The sequence below is a fragment of the Alternaria burnsii genome (genome assembly GCF_013036055.1).
Source record: "Alternaria burnsii strain CBS107.38 chromosome Unknown 693, whole genome shotgun sequence".
NCBI lineage: Eukaryota > Fungi > Ascomycota > Dothideomycetes > Pleosporales > Pleosporaceae > Alternaria > Alternaria burnsii.
The window spans coordinates 15118-29980 of NW_024066117.1; the positions used below are offsets into that span (position 1 = coordinate 15118).

A 14863-nucleotide genomic window follows, 5' to 3' on the forward strand; every position below is an offset into this window, starting at 1 on the left:
TCTTGTCTTTCCACGTTCCATCCTATCCCTACCACAACCCGCCATGGCCAACGTCTTGCAAGGAGGGGACGGCATGATGGGAGGAGGGGCCGGAGGCTTTCCGCTCGAGCAATGGTTCTACGAGATGCCTGTGTGTACGCGCTGGTGGATGACGGCGGCGCTGAGTGCAAGTGTGCTGGTGCAATGCCACATCATCTCGCCCTTCCAGCTGTTCTACAGTGTGCGCACTGTCTTCTTCAAGAGCCAGGTCAGTTCATCGCCGTGCCTACCCATCGCTGCTCGTACTCATGTCCAATAGTACTGGAGACTACTCACAACCTTCTTCTACTTCGGTCCCCTCAGTCTCGACCTCCTCTACCACATCTTCTTCCTCCAGCGATACGCGCGACTACTCGAGGAATCGTCTGGCCGCTCGACGGCACATTTCGCATGGCTCCTCACTTTCGCTTCCACACTCCTCCTCTGCATTGCGCCCATCTTCTCCATGGCCTTCCTCGGCTCCGCTCTGTCCAGCACGCTCATCTACATCTGGAGCAGAAAGAACCCCGACACAATGCTTAGTTTCCTTGGACTTTTGGTCTTCAAGGCGCCGTACTTGCCCTGGGTGCTGTTGGCCTTTTCGCTCATCATGCACGGGACGGTACCCAAGGACGAGATGTGCGGCATTGTTGTCGGCCACAGTACGTCACCGTCACCCTCCCTTGCGCTCTAGTATGTCGACTAATCATTCTCAGTATGGTACTACCTGAACGACATCTACCCGCCGCTCCACCACAATCACAGTCCTCTATACCCACCTGCCTGGTGGATTCGTCTGTTTGAGGGGCCTCCCGCTCCTGCGGAAGAGCCTGTTGAAGATGAGGTACTGTTGGACACGGACGTGAACAGGAACCGTGAGAACAATCCAGGGGAGGCTGCCCAATAAGCATCACCGTGAACACGTGCATTCATATCTGGCGTTTGGCGAATACTCATGGTTTTGAGATACCCTAGCTATCGTTGGTGCATTGATAGTCTGCGTTAGTTTTGTAAATACATGCACTAGACATTGACGGGACTGCTTACCTTGCCGATACTCTCTCCTGATGTTTATCTCCGTTGTGTCATTACTGTCGTCCAATCAGAACCCACAACGTGCTCTTGTCGAGAGGCTCAAGTTGAAGATATCCACCCAGCTCCTGCCTGTCTGAGCGTAGAACCTTCCTAACTGGGCTAGCATCTCCGCAGACCTGCATACCATCGCTCATCCAACACCGCAGCCATGGAACGGGCATGGCCGATACCGCCGGGACCATTGGTTGATACAAATTGCCATCGCGAGTTGCTTATAACAGCGCGTTCCTTCCAATGTGAATGTTGCCAAGCTTCCTTCCTGTCCTTCACTACAACAAGTCCCATCATAGGCCAGTCAAGACCAAGGTCATAACATGGCGCCACCCAAGACACTTCTGCCTCTCCTCGCGGCTGTCCCCTATGCTTCAGCTTGGGGATCGCTTGGCCACACCGCGGTCGCATACATGGCGCAAAACCTCGTCTCTCACAAGACGGCCAAGTTTGCCCAGACCCTCTTGAACGATACCTCGTCCGCATACCTAGCCAACGTAGCAACCTGGGCCGACAGCTACCGCTATGAGGCTGGAGGACAGTTCAGTTCCGTCTATCACTACATTGATGCTCTCGACAACCCGCCTGAAAGCTGCAACATCGACTTCGAGCGAGACTGTCCCGAAGAAGGTTGCATTGTTTCTGCTATTGCCAACTACTCCAGCCGCGCTTTTCAGAAGTCGGTCGGCATCGTCGAGCAGCAGAAAGCACTCAAATGGGTCGTTCACTTCGTTGGTGACATTCACCAGCCCCTACATGTAGAGAACATCGCCGTGGGTGGCAACCTCATCAACGTCACCTTCAACGGCGTGCGCACAAATCTCCACTCCATCTGGGACACAGCAATTCCGCAAAAGGCATACGGAAACTTCTCTCAGGCCAATGCACTGGCTCTGGCCAACAACCTCACCGCGGAAGTAAAGCATGGCAAATTCAAGAAAGAGAGCAAGACGTGGCTCAAGGGCTTGAAGGCGAAAGATGCAGTAAGCAGCTCCATGACCTGGGCGCGCGACTCCAACAAATTCGTTTGCTCTACTGTCATACCCGACGGTCCTGATGCAGTTTTCGCGCAAGAGCTATCCGGAGCGTACTGGGACACGGCAATTCCAGTCGTCACCAAGCAACTTGCAAAGGCAGGATACAGGCTTGCTGCTTGGCTCGATGCGCTTGTTGAGCTCAATGAGAAGAAGGGTCATGGACAGTGGACACGGGAAGAGAAGAGGGCAGTAGAACTACAGCCATGGCAGGAAGAAGCGAGGCAGGCCCGACGTGACTTTGGGCCCGACTGTGGATGCGGTGAAGAGCATGCCCACTGAGGAATTCGATAAGGTTGTGTGTTGGAACTGTATAGTTGAAGCATGTAGAGTAAATGGCGAGATACTGCGATGATAGCAATGAGACATTTTGATTTTGATAGCCATGGATTTTCAGTAGGGGAGTTGTACAATGCACGTTGCTCAACCTCGATCCGACAGGACCTCAGGGCTGGCACGTGGCCCGGTTACTCAGCAACCGCCGCCGGTGTTTCGGACTCTTCCCGCGTGCCGTTCACATTTCACCGTTCACTGAACATGTATCCACTGCGATCCACCGGCAAGTGTCTGCGATGGGCAGGCCACCAGCGAGGCGAGCATGCGACAGATGCCATATTGTAAAAGAGAAATGTAGGCGCATCCCTGGCCAGGACGCGTGCGAACGATGCCTCCGACTCCAGAACTCATGTCAGACCCTGCGACCAGTCGGGACAGCCGGCCGCAAACCTCGGTACCAGCGCAATGAAGAGAGTACACAGCGTCAGCTACACATGGCTCGGAGTGATAGCAGCCTTTCTACCGCTGCTTCATCACCACAATGCCCAGCCTCGGCCGCCAGCCCGGCTATGCCGGATTGGGACTTAGCATCCCTGCCCAGGACTCCGTCTTCACTCGCGGACTTGACCGAGCGAGAAATGCATCTTGTCAAGGGTGTTTCCCAAGGAAGAACGCGCATCGACCAGTTCTTGGTTGCTTCAAGCTTTCGCATCACCCATCACAAAGCTTTTGCGCAACAACTCCACGACGCTACTTTGTGGGTCCAGGACTCGTTGTTGGCCACTGCAGCTCTTCTGGCTTGCGAGTACGAGCCTGGATCCGACTATGAGGATCGCATCATCGGCCACAGGCGCGCAGCTTCTGCAATCTCCACCTTGCGGTCTGTAAAGGCTGTCGATCTCGGTGACCTTCCTACCATTCTGATGCTTTCGGTAAGCGCAATCACCTTTGCGCTACATATCTCTGGACAAGCGTTAGAGATATGTCGACATAGTCTCAACCTCATCAAGCCCGTATACGAATCATCAACGGAGCTTACTCCAGATTGCCTTGCCTTCGTAATTTGTCTCGTCCAAGCCGAGACCGAAGAGTGCATCCTACGGGGCGAGGTACCAACTCTACGATTCACGGCTCGAGGGCTCGATGACGTTGTTGATCGGTACTTGGGCATTGCATCGCCCATGCTACCGTACCTCTACGACGTCTGTACAATCACCAGTACGCTACGTAATGACAAGCACGTTGATATCTCTGCAATCATGCAAGCTTTAGACGCGATCGAAGCGGCTGTCGAAGCGTGGGAGCCAAGAATGCCTGAAGGTCATATCACTCGCTTCTTGCAGGAGGAGGTGGCCAGTATACTGGCCCAAGCCAGATTATATCGTTGGTCTGTGTTACTCATTGCACACCGACTGCGACATCCATATGGTTCGGCTGTAGAAAAAGGGACGGTCATATCTAACGCAATCCTGGAAGAGCTACGTCTAACACTACAGTCCACCGGGCGCTCAGTGCCAGGCGCCACTGTCCCATACATGTTCGCTTGCTTCGAGTTGGTCGACCCCGTTAAAAGAGAATTGGCACTCAAAAAGATCGATGCTGTTGTCGAGTTTTCGAAAGCGTGGAGGACCAAGATCAAGAAACAATTGACAGCATTTTGGTTAATCAAAGATAACACGGATCGAATTCATTGGAGCGACATGGTGTCTTGGTTCCCTCAATAACCAACTGGCGATGGAAACTATAATATCCAGGCGTTGTTTGGCATGTTATAACTCGGCTGAATGCGCCTTGCTATGCTTCAATGCCTTTCTGGATCTGGGCGTTATAAGAACCACCATTTATCGACTCAGCTTGACCTTCCCGAACAGCCATTAACTTTATTCAACTGTTCGATGAGCTGGCTGTCGCATCGCCATTCGCTTATACCGTTTCGCCGTCGCAATCCTAATTTTCTTGCCCCACACTAGCAAGGGTATAGGAAGCAGCAGAATCGCAAAACAAAAGGCTGCTGTGATAATACACACGTTTTGCAGTCCCATGTCCTTTGTCCAGGGTGTGACTGCGAAAAGAATGACGACGGCAAATAAGTTACGGACAAAGACGATGCCTATCATAACGTCTCCGAGAATCTGAGCATTTGGTCGTCAGCAAATGTGGTACGCTCAAGAAGCGTATTGCTTCCGACTCACCTCTTGATAACAGTCTGTCACATACGCCAGAGCGATGCCGCTGGCCAGAACGAAGGTGAAGCCGAACAAGCCGAATCCCACGGCTAACACCATCCAATGCACGCCCTGGAGGTCTGGTTAGTATGCGGCATTGTTTATCGCAAGCTCTCAACATACTCTCACCAACGCCAATCCGAACATCAAAATCCCAGCCGGAAGCAGCAGTGCCGAAGCGAGAGCAAGCCATAGTCGCATTTCCGGTTCGTATACTCCTCGATTTCGTCTCGCAAACCACATAATCGATCTGTCGTTCAAATAGCCTCCGGCGAAAAATCCTAGTAACGATCCAGTAAAAGGAGCAACGTTCATGAGTCCTACTCCAGAGGGCCCGAAGTTGTACGGCGGTTGCAGCAGGTACACTGCCTGCAGCGAAGACATCAGTGCCAAGCACGCTAGTACTGTGCCATACGTGAGAGCGGCGTAACCAACTGCTGGAAAGGTGGTCAACACTATGACTGGCTGGTAGAAGTGGTGGCCGATCGGTTGATTGGAAGAAGTAAAGAGGGCCAAGCGCTGGCGATATGTTTTCCGTGGCAAGGTTGTGTCAATCCGAGATGGCACTCGCTCCATGCTACTGTGTTTGGTGTCCCCTTTGACGTCTGCAACTTTCTGCGATTCCGACTCGGCGTGCAAGGTTTCTGGTCCACTTGAGCTAGAAGGACCATGGTGTACACTGCGGCCGTTAAGGACGGGTACATACTTTGACTCTTCGAAGAAAAGCAACACGAGCGCGAGGTTCAACGACAGGAAGATTGTGCACCACCACCAAATCCATCTCCAACCCTGGGACTGCACTATGAAGCCAGACGCCACCGGGCCAAGGGATGCACCTACAGATGTGAAGACGAGGTACCACGCGTTCATGGTTCCATGTCGGTGCACAAAGTACAGATCGGCAATGGTGATCTGGACAACAGCCTCACTGATGGCACCCCCAAGTCCAGCAAGGAAGTTGCTACCCATCCAGTCACCGTATGTCCTAGTCTTGGCCTGCCAAATTACTGAACTCAATTGCAGCGCTGAGCTGATCAGATAAAGTGGCCGTCGCCCGAACTTGTGTACAAACGGCATGAAGATCATACAGCCGACTGCAAGTCCAGCACAACTCATAGCAGCTCCGTTGTTCAACTGATCCACGGAGAAGTGCAGTTCGCGCATGAGAGATCCCCAGGATGTTGAGCCTGTTTGCAGCTGTACGAAGGTCCAAAGCACGAAAAAACCGACTAGACCAAAATTGATGGCTTTTCGCAGTCGACTCCAATTCAGCGGATCATCTGGATCAGAGCTAGGCACAGGGTGGAGGATGACATCTGATGCCGGTGTTGTCACTGGAAGTGGGTTATCAGTGTGCCGTCTTATCGACGACAAGCGGGAAGGCTTACTGTCCTCGAGCCGTATGGTACCAGGCGCCCAGAAGTTTTCATCTTCCTCCCTGGGAGAATTCGTGTCGTTCATCGTTGCTGAAAGATGTCGGTTACAATAGATTCACTGCGGGAGAATATCGACTACAGGCATAGAGCTTGCAGGACGATTACCATCGTTATCATTTACCAGAATTTCTTGCATATATATATATCATATCCAGTCCTCAGGCGGCTTTATTCCGTTCTGTTGCCGTCCGCGCATCCCAATCCTCGACCCCGGGATGCAGGTTTCCGCTAGTGAACGGGCCTAATCGAACGAATTGTGTAGCGAACAACCCCCCGGCTTGGCGTTGGCGGCTGTGGGGTAGTGGCACGCTAACGAATGCCGCTCAGACATGATACGAATGTACGTACTGACCATCAAGATAGCAACACCTTATCACGTTACCAGGCAGACGGAATTATGATGCCACGTTCATGGCCCTCGGTTAGATTCCACGGCAACCGAGGGTACTACTCATATACATTATCAGAGGGGTGCCGATGCACACTGTCATATCATCACTCCTGCCCAATGCAACTTACAGCCTCAGATTCTATCACTCACCCTGATATGGCTGTCACTGCATGGGAAAGCAGAGTTGCTGCCAAACAGCAAGCCTGCCGCGACAAGATACCAAAAGAATGGCTTCTCCCGGCATCCATCACGAATCTGCTTCAAGCACCGCTTTCGGACCATCCAAACCGAGTAATCGAGATGGACATTCCCCGAAAATCGGGCATCATGAACGAGAAAGAGCTGAATATAACCGAGAAGTTCACTGTTGATGAGTTGTTGCAACAGCTAAGAAAGGGTGTTCTATCGTCACTAGAAGTCACGATAGCTTTTTCCAAAAGAGCGGCTATGGCACAGCAGCTGGTCCGTTGCGCCCCTCTCGAAGTATTTACAAGCTCGCTAACATAGTCTCCAAGCTTTCTTGCCTTACCGAAACATACTTTCCAGAAGCACAAGACCGAGCACGCTTCCTCGATGGTGAAAGAGCTGCCGGCCGCATCGTAGGGCCTCTCCATGGTTTACCGATAAGTATCAAAGACGGGTTTCAGATTGCGGGAACAGCGGCAACCATCGGGTTTGTCTCTTTCTTAGACCACGAGTTATCTGAAAAGAACTCACCGCTGGTGGATATGCTGCTGGAGCTGGGCGCAGTCGTTTATGTCAAGACTAATATCCCGCAGACACTTATGGCAAGTCATATCTTTTACGTCGATCTTGAGAAGGATCACGATCTAACATTGCATAGACGGCTGACTCACATAACAACATCTTCGGACGTACATTGAATCCCCATAACACTGCTTTAACAGCAGGAGGATCTAGTGGAGGAGAAGGTGCACTCGTTGCATTCCGAGGATCGCCACTTGGTATTGGGACGGACATCGCAGGTTAGTAAATGTCTCTCGGTCTGTGGCAATGACGATCACTCATCATTTCCAGGCTCTATCCGTATACCGTCCCTCTGCTGTGGCACATATGGATTCAAGCCTTCTACTGAACGTATCCCATACGGTGGTCAGCCTTCTCCAGTCCGAGATGGCTTGACCTTCTTTGAACCTTCTGCTGGACCGATAGCAAACGACATCCAGGCATTGAATCTCCTATGTCGGTCAGTTCTATCCATGAGACCAGCTATGTACGATGCCACTGCTCTAGATGTTCCCTGGAGAGACTTGGAAGTACCGCCGAGCGTGCCGAAACTAAGGTTTGGTCTTTTGGTCGAAGACCCAGCGTTTCCATTACATCCACCGGTTAAAAGGGCACTGGCTCAAGCTGTAAGTGCTCTGGAAGCCAGGGGCCATCAGGTTGTTCCAATATCGCCGTCGCGCGCACAAGTCTCCAATGCGCTAGCGCTCGCGTTTGCTTATTTTGGACTCGACGAACCCCCAGCACATATAGCCGCTAGTGGTGAGCCGCTAGTACCATCAGTCATTCAAGCTATGCAAGCGTTTGGTGCCTTCAAATGTGATTTTCTGACTGACTGCGAGGGTCTGCAAGGCATTCCGAGGTTGGCAGCGCTCAATGTAAAGAGGCAGTCTATCGCGGATGAGTGGAGGAAAGTTTGGAGGGATGAGAGACTGGACGCGGTAATCGGACCATCGGCGCAGAATACTGCAGTTGCGCATGATACGTACGGGTTGCCACCGTATACGTTGCTGCTAAACGTATTGGATGTAAGTCCAGGTCAAGCATCAGTAGACGTCAGAAAAACATTACTGACAGCTTGTGCAGTATCCCGCCTGTGTCCTGCCATTTGGCAGAGCGTCGAGCGCTCTGGATCCCGAGCCTCTCATCATCGGAGCTGGTCAAGTAGGTCCAAGCTGTAAGTTGCCGTCTTCTAGCTCGACACAGTATCGAGATACAAGCTAATATGCCCGGCGCACAGACGAGCCCGAGCTCATACACGGCGCACCAACCTCAATCCAGGTCTTCACGAATAAGATGCGCGATGAGGAATGCCTGCAGATGGCCACCATCGTGGATGAGTGCTTGAGGGCTGTGTAGACCGGATGATGTATAGCATCTGATTGGAGGAACACAAGCACTAGACATCTGTTCCCATTGCTCCCGCATACTTTAGAGATTATTTACCATACTAGACCTGCTTTAGCACTAATTCTTCCTGCTTTCTCATGGTGATCGAGCTGTGTTGGGTTTTCTGAGGGGACATTGCAGCCCGCCTGGTTGATCGAGTCATCAGCCAGCGTCTTCCACGTTGTCCAACGCCGAACGCTTCCGCTTCCTACATTTGACGAGACTATCATGTAGTATTTTGACGATTCTCACCTGCAAACTGCACCATCAAGTAGTCTTTCTCCTTGACTTGCCTAGGTAATATTGCAGTAGTTCTTTTAGGGGTGCTATGCGATAACGCTGGCATTCGCCTCAACCCATCCATAAATATGCCTCACACGACCGGCTCCATGGAAATAGAGCGCACTCGGCAGTCCAAAAGACACTGCATTACTTCTAGCTAAAGCAAGACTCATCAAAGCAAAGTTATAGCCAAGTGTGAGTGGGTTGTAATTCAATATGAGAGGTTATAGAGATTATGTAAAGTAGATTGAGGCGAAGCTAGCCGAAGCTTTCAAACCGCTCGCTGTCTCTCAATACTCCTGGTTACACGAACTCTTGAGGATTACGAAAGAACTTTCTCCTTGTTGTTCAAAACAGACCTTACACCAGCAGCAGCTTCGAATTGTGAGACGGGGTAGCCAACGGCCAAGTTTATATTCACAAACCAATAACGAGAGCTGGACGCCAAAATCCCGCCTGTAATTTCCAACATGAACCACCACTATGGGAGCATTGTCACCTATCCTTCACTACTATGGTATAAGCCGTCCGACTATCCACGTGACCTAGCTAACAGTCAGACAGCGCCTCCCCGAAAGTGTCCTTATGCACCAGGAGCAATAACAGCCGCTCGACTCACTGAGCATATGAACAGCATCAGGCCTACTGTTGAGGGCATGAGAGCGACAACTAGCCGTACTGGCAACCGAATCAGAATACTATACCGTCCTTGAACCCAAAGGACGTGCGGGCTCGCCTGAGAAGTGTCGCCACCTCGCGATCGACGTCCATCGCAACTAGAGTGGACGGCCAGCAAATAGTAGATATACGCACATTTTAATTTGAGAACGATCCATCACCTGAGTTACGCTGGCTACTATCAATCTTGTGCCGTGTGTAGAGCAAGCATGAAGAAGCTGGAGGACGATCAGGTTTTTGCCGAGTGAGATCTGATTGATCAGCAAAGGGCAGCGCTCAAGGAAATTACAACTTTCGTCCCAGTCATCGCCGACCTGACGAGGAAGACTATGAGTTCCGCAGGAAACACGTCTCCCAATAGTAAGTACGTATGCGATGCTTACTTTCGCGCCAGTTTACTGGTGCTAGTATTATTGACCGACTTCAGCCATTTTGGTCGCGGCCTCCCGAATGAGACCACCATGCCAGTTTCGAAAAGGCGTGGGCCGCACTGCACGACGAACACATCCGCGACAGTAAGACGATTGCTAAGCCCGAAAACACAATCCCGCCTCGGACGACGACGACGCCCCCAAAGCATCAACAATCCAAGAAAGGCTATCACGCTTAGAACCAGACAGCAGATGAACTTGCTGGCCAACGGGTTCCAACCATAGTCAGCATGGTACAAAGACATTCGAACTGCTGCTAAGTGCAAAGAGTGAGCTAGGAGGCTTTGTGGTGGTGGACATCGGACGAGAAAGATAAGTCGCGAATGAACAGCAGAGGTATTGCAAGTGAAATTTCCATTAATTAGAATGTTAGTGGGCTATACCCAGAAAAGACCTGGCTTTGTGGTCAGACTGAGCATCGCTCTCGATGGTCACCGTGACCGTGTTCGTCTGCATGATATGATCGTCCTCGTATGCTGTCATACGGTGAACTCTTCCCACCTCTTCATCATCAAGTATACCTCTCTGACTGGAGTCATCTCCATTCTCTTCGATTACGGTCCAGTGGCCCTCTTTTCCTTTACCCATCGCATGTACGGTCGTGGTAGTTGCAGAGTGTTGACTTTGGTTCAGTCTCGATAGCGGCACGCTTTTGTTGGTCCGGGTATGCGAGCGCGAATAAGAAGAGATCGTCTCCTTGAAGAACACACGTAGAATGGGGATGGAGGCGGCAATAATGGCAGTCGCTGTCTCGACGGCAGTCCAAATGGTGAGCTCCTTGCCGTGGAAGGAAAAGTCCCCTTGTCCGAGTTGAATTACATATACGCCTTTGACGATTGCGCAAACACCAGATCTGAAGTCCAATGTTAGCAGTCTGATGCCGTTAACCAGAAGGGCGATTTGAATGGCACTTACAACACACCCATGCTCATAGCGATACCCACTCCAATCTTCTCGCGGAGCCTTAACTGTAACCCCCATATAAGATACCATGGCAAAAGCGCAAGCGCAAAGTCTGCCGCAGCACACCATGCAGCATTGAAAATTCCATAATTGATGGAGTGACTGGGATCCCAGCAGGTCCCAGGTATAGTGTTGTTCCAAGCTTTCTCCATTGGGTGACACTGTACCCATGTGGCCAACGCACTTGGCAACATTATGAGAAAGAGGGTGACGATGCAGAACCATACGAACCAGCGTAGGTAGCCTGTCGTGAGGCGGAGTAGAGTGACACCAAAGGAAATTTTCGAGAAAGTCGAGGCGAAACAAGATATCGACGCAGCAACGGACATTCCAAGAGCAACTGTGGTGAGATATTTGACTGGAATATCTTCTGTTCGCTTCCCGAACCCTAGTTGTTGTCCTGCTTGGGTGATGGCGGCCTGAGCCAGTAGGAGGACCTGTTCGCAAAGTGTCAGCGAAGTCGTGATTACGACAGAAAATTAACATACCCAAGAAACGGCAAGAATGTAATCATCCCACCAAAGACCTTGTTTGCGACTCATCTTTGCGTAGAACCTGATGCCCAAGAAGCCACCACTCAAGACCGTTAACATCCATGTTGTGCCAGCAATCACAGGGCCATTGTCCGGCACACCCATTTCAGTGCGCTCAGTCTGGAGGACCACCAATCTTTATCAGCCAAGATGAATGTGCAGTCATGCGTAGTCAGCGTCCATGCGATGATCGTCGAGAGAAGCAAAGACGGACTGTGGGTTGTGGGGGGGTGAAAACCATGCAGCAGGATCAGCTCAAGCACTTTCAACACGGTCCCAATCATACCCAAAGCCGGCGGTACATCATCTCGGCATTCGCCGTATCCTGGGGCGGGACTGAAATGTGGTAGCCATGCTAGAATGTCCACTCGACACGCGACATGGCGTGTTTGGAATTAGAACACTAGAAGCATGTCCTCGGGAAGTGGAGTCGGATCAGGCTAGTGTGGCGCAAACACTACACATCCTCCTCGTGTTTAGCAATGGATTGGAATGCATCACTTGGCCATTAAGCCAGTCCAGGGAAGGGACACCGTTAGCTGACCATCCGGCAGTGAAATGCAGCCAAGTGTTGAAGCAGGGGCAGAAAGGCTTGAAAGAACACGATCGTACAGTAGGCTAAACAGGGATAAACCTTCCAGGTACCTTTCCCTCGGAGATGACGATGCTGCAAGTGAGCGTTGCAACCTGATGAACGGAGTTGGGTTGTTGACATTGAGCGGCTGGCGCCCCATGCGGATGTACGCCTAGGGGGTCTCAGATCCAGCGGGATGCGCAATCGATTGTGCGATTTGTCGGACCGATCTGCGCAACCTACTCGTCAACGTTCTAGGCCTTTGGCAACTTCCAAGAATCGCATGTGATGTGTGATTCGGCGATCATAAATTGGCTGTCTACCTAATGGCAATCCGGCAGTTGAAGTAGACTTTCGGTGACAGGAGCTTCCAAAACACCAGGTGCAGAAGTGCTCGGGGCTCTCGTACGTGGCGCTGGAGTGACGCGGCGTCGGTGTCAAAAGTCCGGAACTACCGAACGACGGTGCAGAAATAGAGTTCACGCCACGTTGGGATCCACGACACTCGCTACATCCGACGCAAGGTGACAATCCCTGTTGTTGCCGGTATCTGATGCTGGGTTGAACGGTTGACCTGGGCGGTATGATCTGCCCGAGTCTTTGAAGTTGGGCAAAAGCAATGGACGTGCACGAAGATCTGGGTCATGTCCGGTCGATTATTGAAAAGTTCGGAAATAAGCCCGCACCACCTCTTGCTACTGCATATGTATTCAGGCTATATTGAACGGCTCAGCTCAAGACCGGCCACGTTCTCATACCTATCCCGTATACATTTCTGTAACTGAAGTATTGCCTCAAGTGTATCCTGCTCTACTCCTTTTTGTTAAACTGCTTCAGCTTTTCTTGCACGGCTTTCTTGACGTCGAACCCTTGCATCACACTACCCTTCCTCTTCCTCTGCTCGATCTCTGCTTTGACTTCTGCTACTATCTCGTCAATTTCCGCTTCGGGGTCGTCTGCAATACCCAAGAGAGGCATCTTAGCATGGCCCGCAATACTATCTGCCGAGTTGGTCCTTGCTAGCCTTTCTCTTCGGATTTCCTCACGTGCTGCCTTCTCGATCGCAGGGTCGTCGTAGTTGTTGGCTGCGGGCGGTGGTGTACGTGCCGACTGGCGCTGAACGAGCTGCTTTCGGAAAGGGAACGACCGCGAGAACAATGCGAAAGATGCGGCGACGCCAATGAGGGTGTAGAAGTAGACCCTTGCCCAGACCTTTATGGTATCGGAGAAGCCGAGCAGGATGAAGGGTGCGACCACGTACGCGAAAACAGTCTGTGTGAGGATAACAGTAAAGAGGTCGTAGTATTTCTTTGAGGGTAGCGGCGATTGTCCGTCGGGCGTCATGAATAGTGGGCGTATCAAACGGCGGCCATCTGGTATATGTTAGCATACGACGCATTAGACCTATGACAGGCAGCCTACTCTTTGCAGCAGTTTGTACGAATGCAGCTAGAACGAAGGCAAGGTAATAGCCAGGGTAAAAGCCATGCCAGAACGCACTGGTCACAAAGGTCGCTAGAGTAGCTCTGAAGCCAGGTTTCTTGCCCTTTGGTGTGACTCGAAGATACATGTAGTTCTTCAGCCAGTTGTTGGTGTTGATGTTCCAAAAGCCAAGGTAAGCGCGAGCATTCTGCGCACTCTCGATCTCGAGTGGCATAATGTTGGTGAGACGGTCCCACTTGGGTCGGCCAGTCTTGGGATCGAGGCCGTTGTAGCCGATTCCTGAAAGAATGCATGAACCCTCAGACAAACTCCAAACTGCATAGTACTTCATGCGAGTAGTAAGACCGAGCATATAGAGCTGCCATACCCGACGGAAGAAGTTGTATTGCATGTATTCGCCACCGAGGAAGAAAGCTGGATAGTACCAGCTTGAGAACTTAATGAATGCGATAAGCCAGAGAGTACCGTATACACCTTTTGTGATTGCAGGCATGCCGCTGCGAGGAATCTTACGCTTCTTGCGTGTGGGTGGTGCTTTGGATGGATCAGTGCCTGGGGGGAGGGTAAACATAGTCGTGGTGATGTATTGGCTGTAGTCGGCGTAGTCAAAAGCTGGGCCGGCCATGATAGCAGGGAAGAAGAAGACGTAGCCAATGTAGTCGAGAACGCTGGGCATAGTCCGGATAGCGTGATCTCGCTGGACTTGGCTAAGTTCAGAGTCAGGAAGTCGACCGTCTTGAACATTCCAGCAGAAGGCAGTGAGCTTCATGACCAGGACCATTTGAGCTCCTGTGATGTCGAAAACAGATGGATCGTTGACGGCCTGTCGGTAGATGTGGTTCACCGACATGTGGCCCATAAGGAAGACGAAGCCGATCCATGGCATGTACGGGGAGTGGATCTTAGAGGAGATGAGGTAGGCACCGCCGGCACTGATGAAAATGGTCCGCAGGCCGGACCACAGGTCAAATAGTCCAACAAGGTAGAACATGGAAACGCTGGCATTGTCAACACTAGATGGTGACATGTTACGGACGAGGGGTTTCACCTTATTACGAAAACATTCTTCTTCCATGGATCCTTGTCCGGTATCCTTTTTAGGACAGCAGCCAAGGGATAGGACAGGTAAAAAGAAAAGACGAGCTTCACTGGGTGGGGTTAGCAAAACAGGCATATGGACGGAACATTTCGAAATACTTACGCTCATCAGCCGAGTTTCCAAGTATACCGGCCACATATTCGAAAGCTCCACAGTAGTCAGTACATCTGGTAGGTGTTTAGTTGGCAGATACGTACGTGCGTTAATGTAGGGCAACATGATGCCGACTGTCAAGCTGACGAAAAGCCAGATGTAGGAGTT

General features: G+C 51.4%; 6 protein-coding genes across 6 annotated transcripts; 3 read left to right on the plus strand and 3 right to left on the minus strand.

The window, feature by feature from the left end:
* Positions 1-43: 43 nt before the first annotated feature.
* On the plus strand, positions 44-925 carry GT037_007639 (uncharacterized protein; the record flags this gene model as incomplete). Its single annotated transcript, XM_038932686.1, has 3 exons — positions 44-247; positions 299-680; positions 735-925. 3 exons carry the CDS (start codon positions 44-46, stop codon positions 923-925), a joined length of 777 nt encoding a protein of 258 aa, XP_038784187.1.
* A 502-nt stretch (positions 926-1427) lies between these two features.
* Positions 1428-4138, plus strand: GT037_007640 (s1 p1 nuclease; the record flags this gene model as incomplete). The annotated part of the gene is made up of 2 exons (XM_038932687.1): positions 1428-2400; positions 2580-4138. The coding sequence occupies 2 exons, from the start codon at positions 1428-1430 to the stop codon at positions 4136-4138; spliced, it is 2532 nt and encodes an 843-aa protein (XP_038784188.1).
* Positions 4139-4298: 160 nt separating this feature from the next.
* GT037_007641 (uncharacterized protein) lies at positions 4299-6100 on the minus strand (the record flags this gene model as incomplete). Its single annotated transcript, XM_038932688.1, has 5 exons — positions 4299-4302; positions 4344-4546; positions 4607-4711; positions 4763-5973; positions 6028-6100. 5 exons carry the CDS (start codon positions 6098-6100, stop codon positions 4299-4301), a joined length of 1596 nt encoding a protein of 531 aa, XP_038784189.1.
* Positions 6101-6622: 522 nt separating this feature from the next.
* Positions 6623-8569, plus strand: GT037_007642 (amidase; the record flags this gene model as incomplete). Its single annotated transcript, XM_038932689.1, has 6 exons — positions 6623-6928; positions 6982-7272; positions 7311-7452; positions 7505-8238; positions 8297-8387; positions 8451-8569. 6 exons carry the CDS (start codon positions 6623-6625, stop codon positions 8567-8569), a joined length of 1683 nt encoding a protein of 560 aa, XP_038784190.1.
* Positions 8570-10359: 1790 nt separating this feature from the next.
* Positions 10360-11591, minus strand: GT037_007643 (uncharacterized protein; the record flags this gene model as incomplete). Its single annotated transcript, XM_038932690.1, has 3 exons — positions 10360-10843; positions 10906-11390; positions 11442-11591. 3 exons carry the CDS (start codon positions 11589-11591, stop codon positions 10360-10362), a joined length of 1119 nt encoding a protein of 372 aa, XP_038784191.1.
* Positions 11592-12870: 1279 nt separating this feature from the next.
* Positions 12871-14821, minus strand: GT037_007644 (mboat-domain-containing protein; the record flags this gene model as incomplete). Its single annotated transcript, XM_038932691.1, has 5 exons — positions 12871-13433; positions 13483-14501; positions 14552-14651; positions 14705-14749; positions 14800-14821. 5 exons carry the CDS (start codon positions 14819-14821, stop codon positions 12871-12873), a joined length of 1749 nt encoding a protein of 582 aa, XP_038784192.1.
* Positions 14822-14863: the final 42 nt, after the last annotated feature.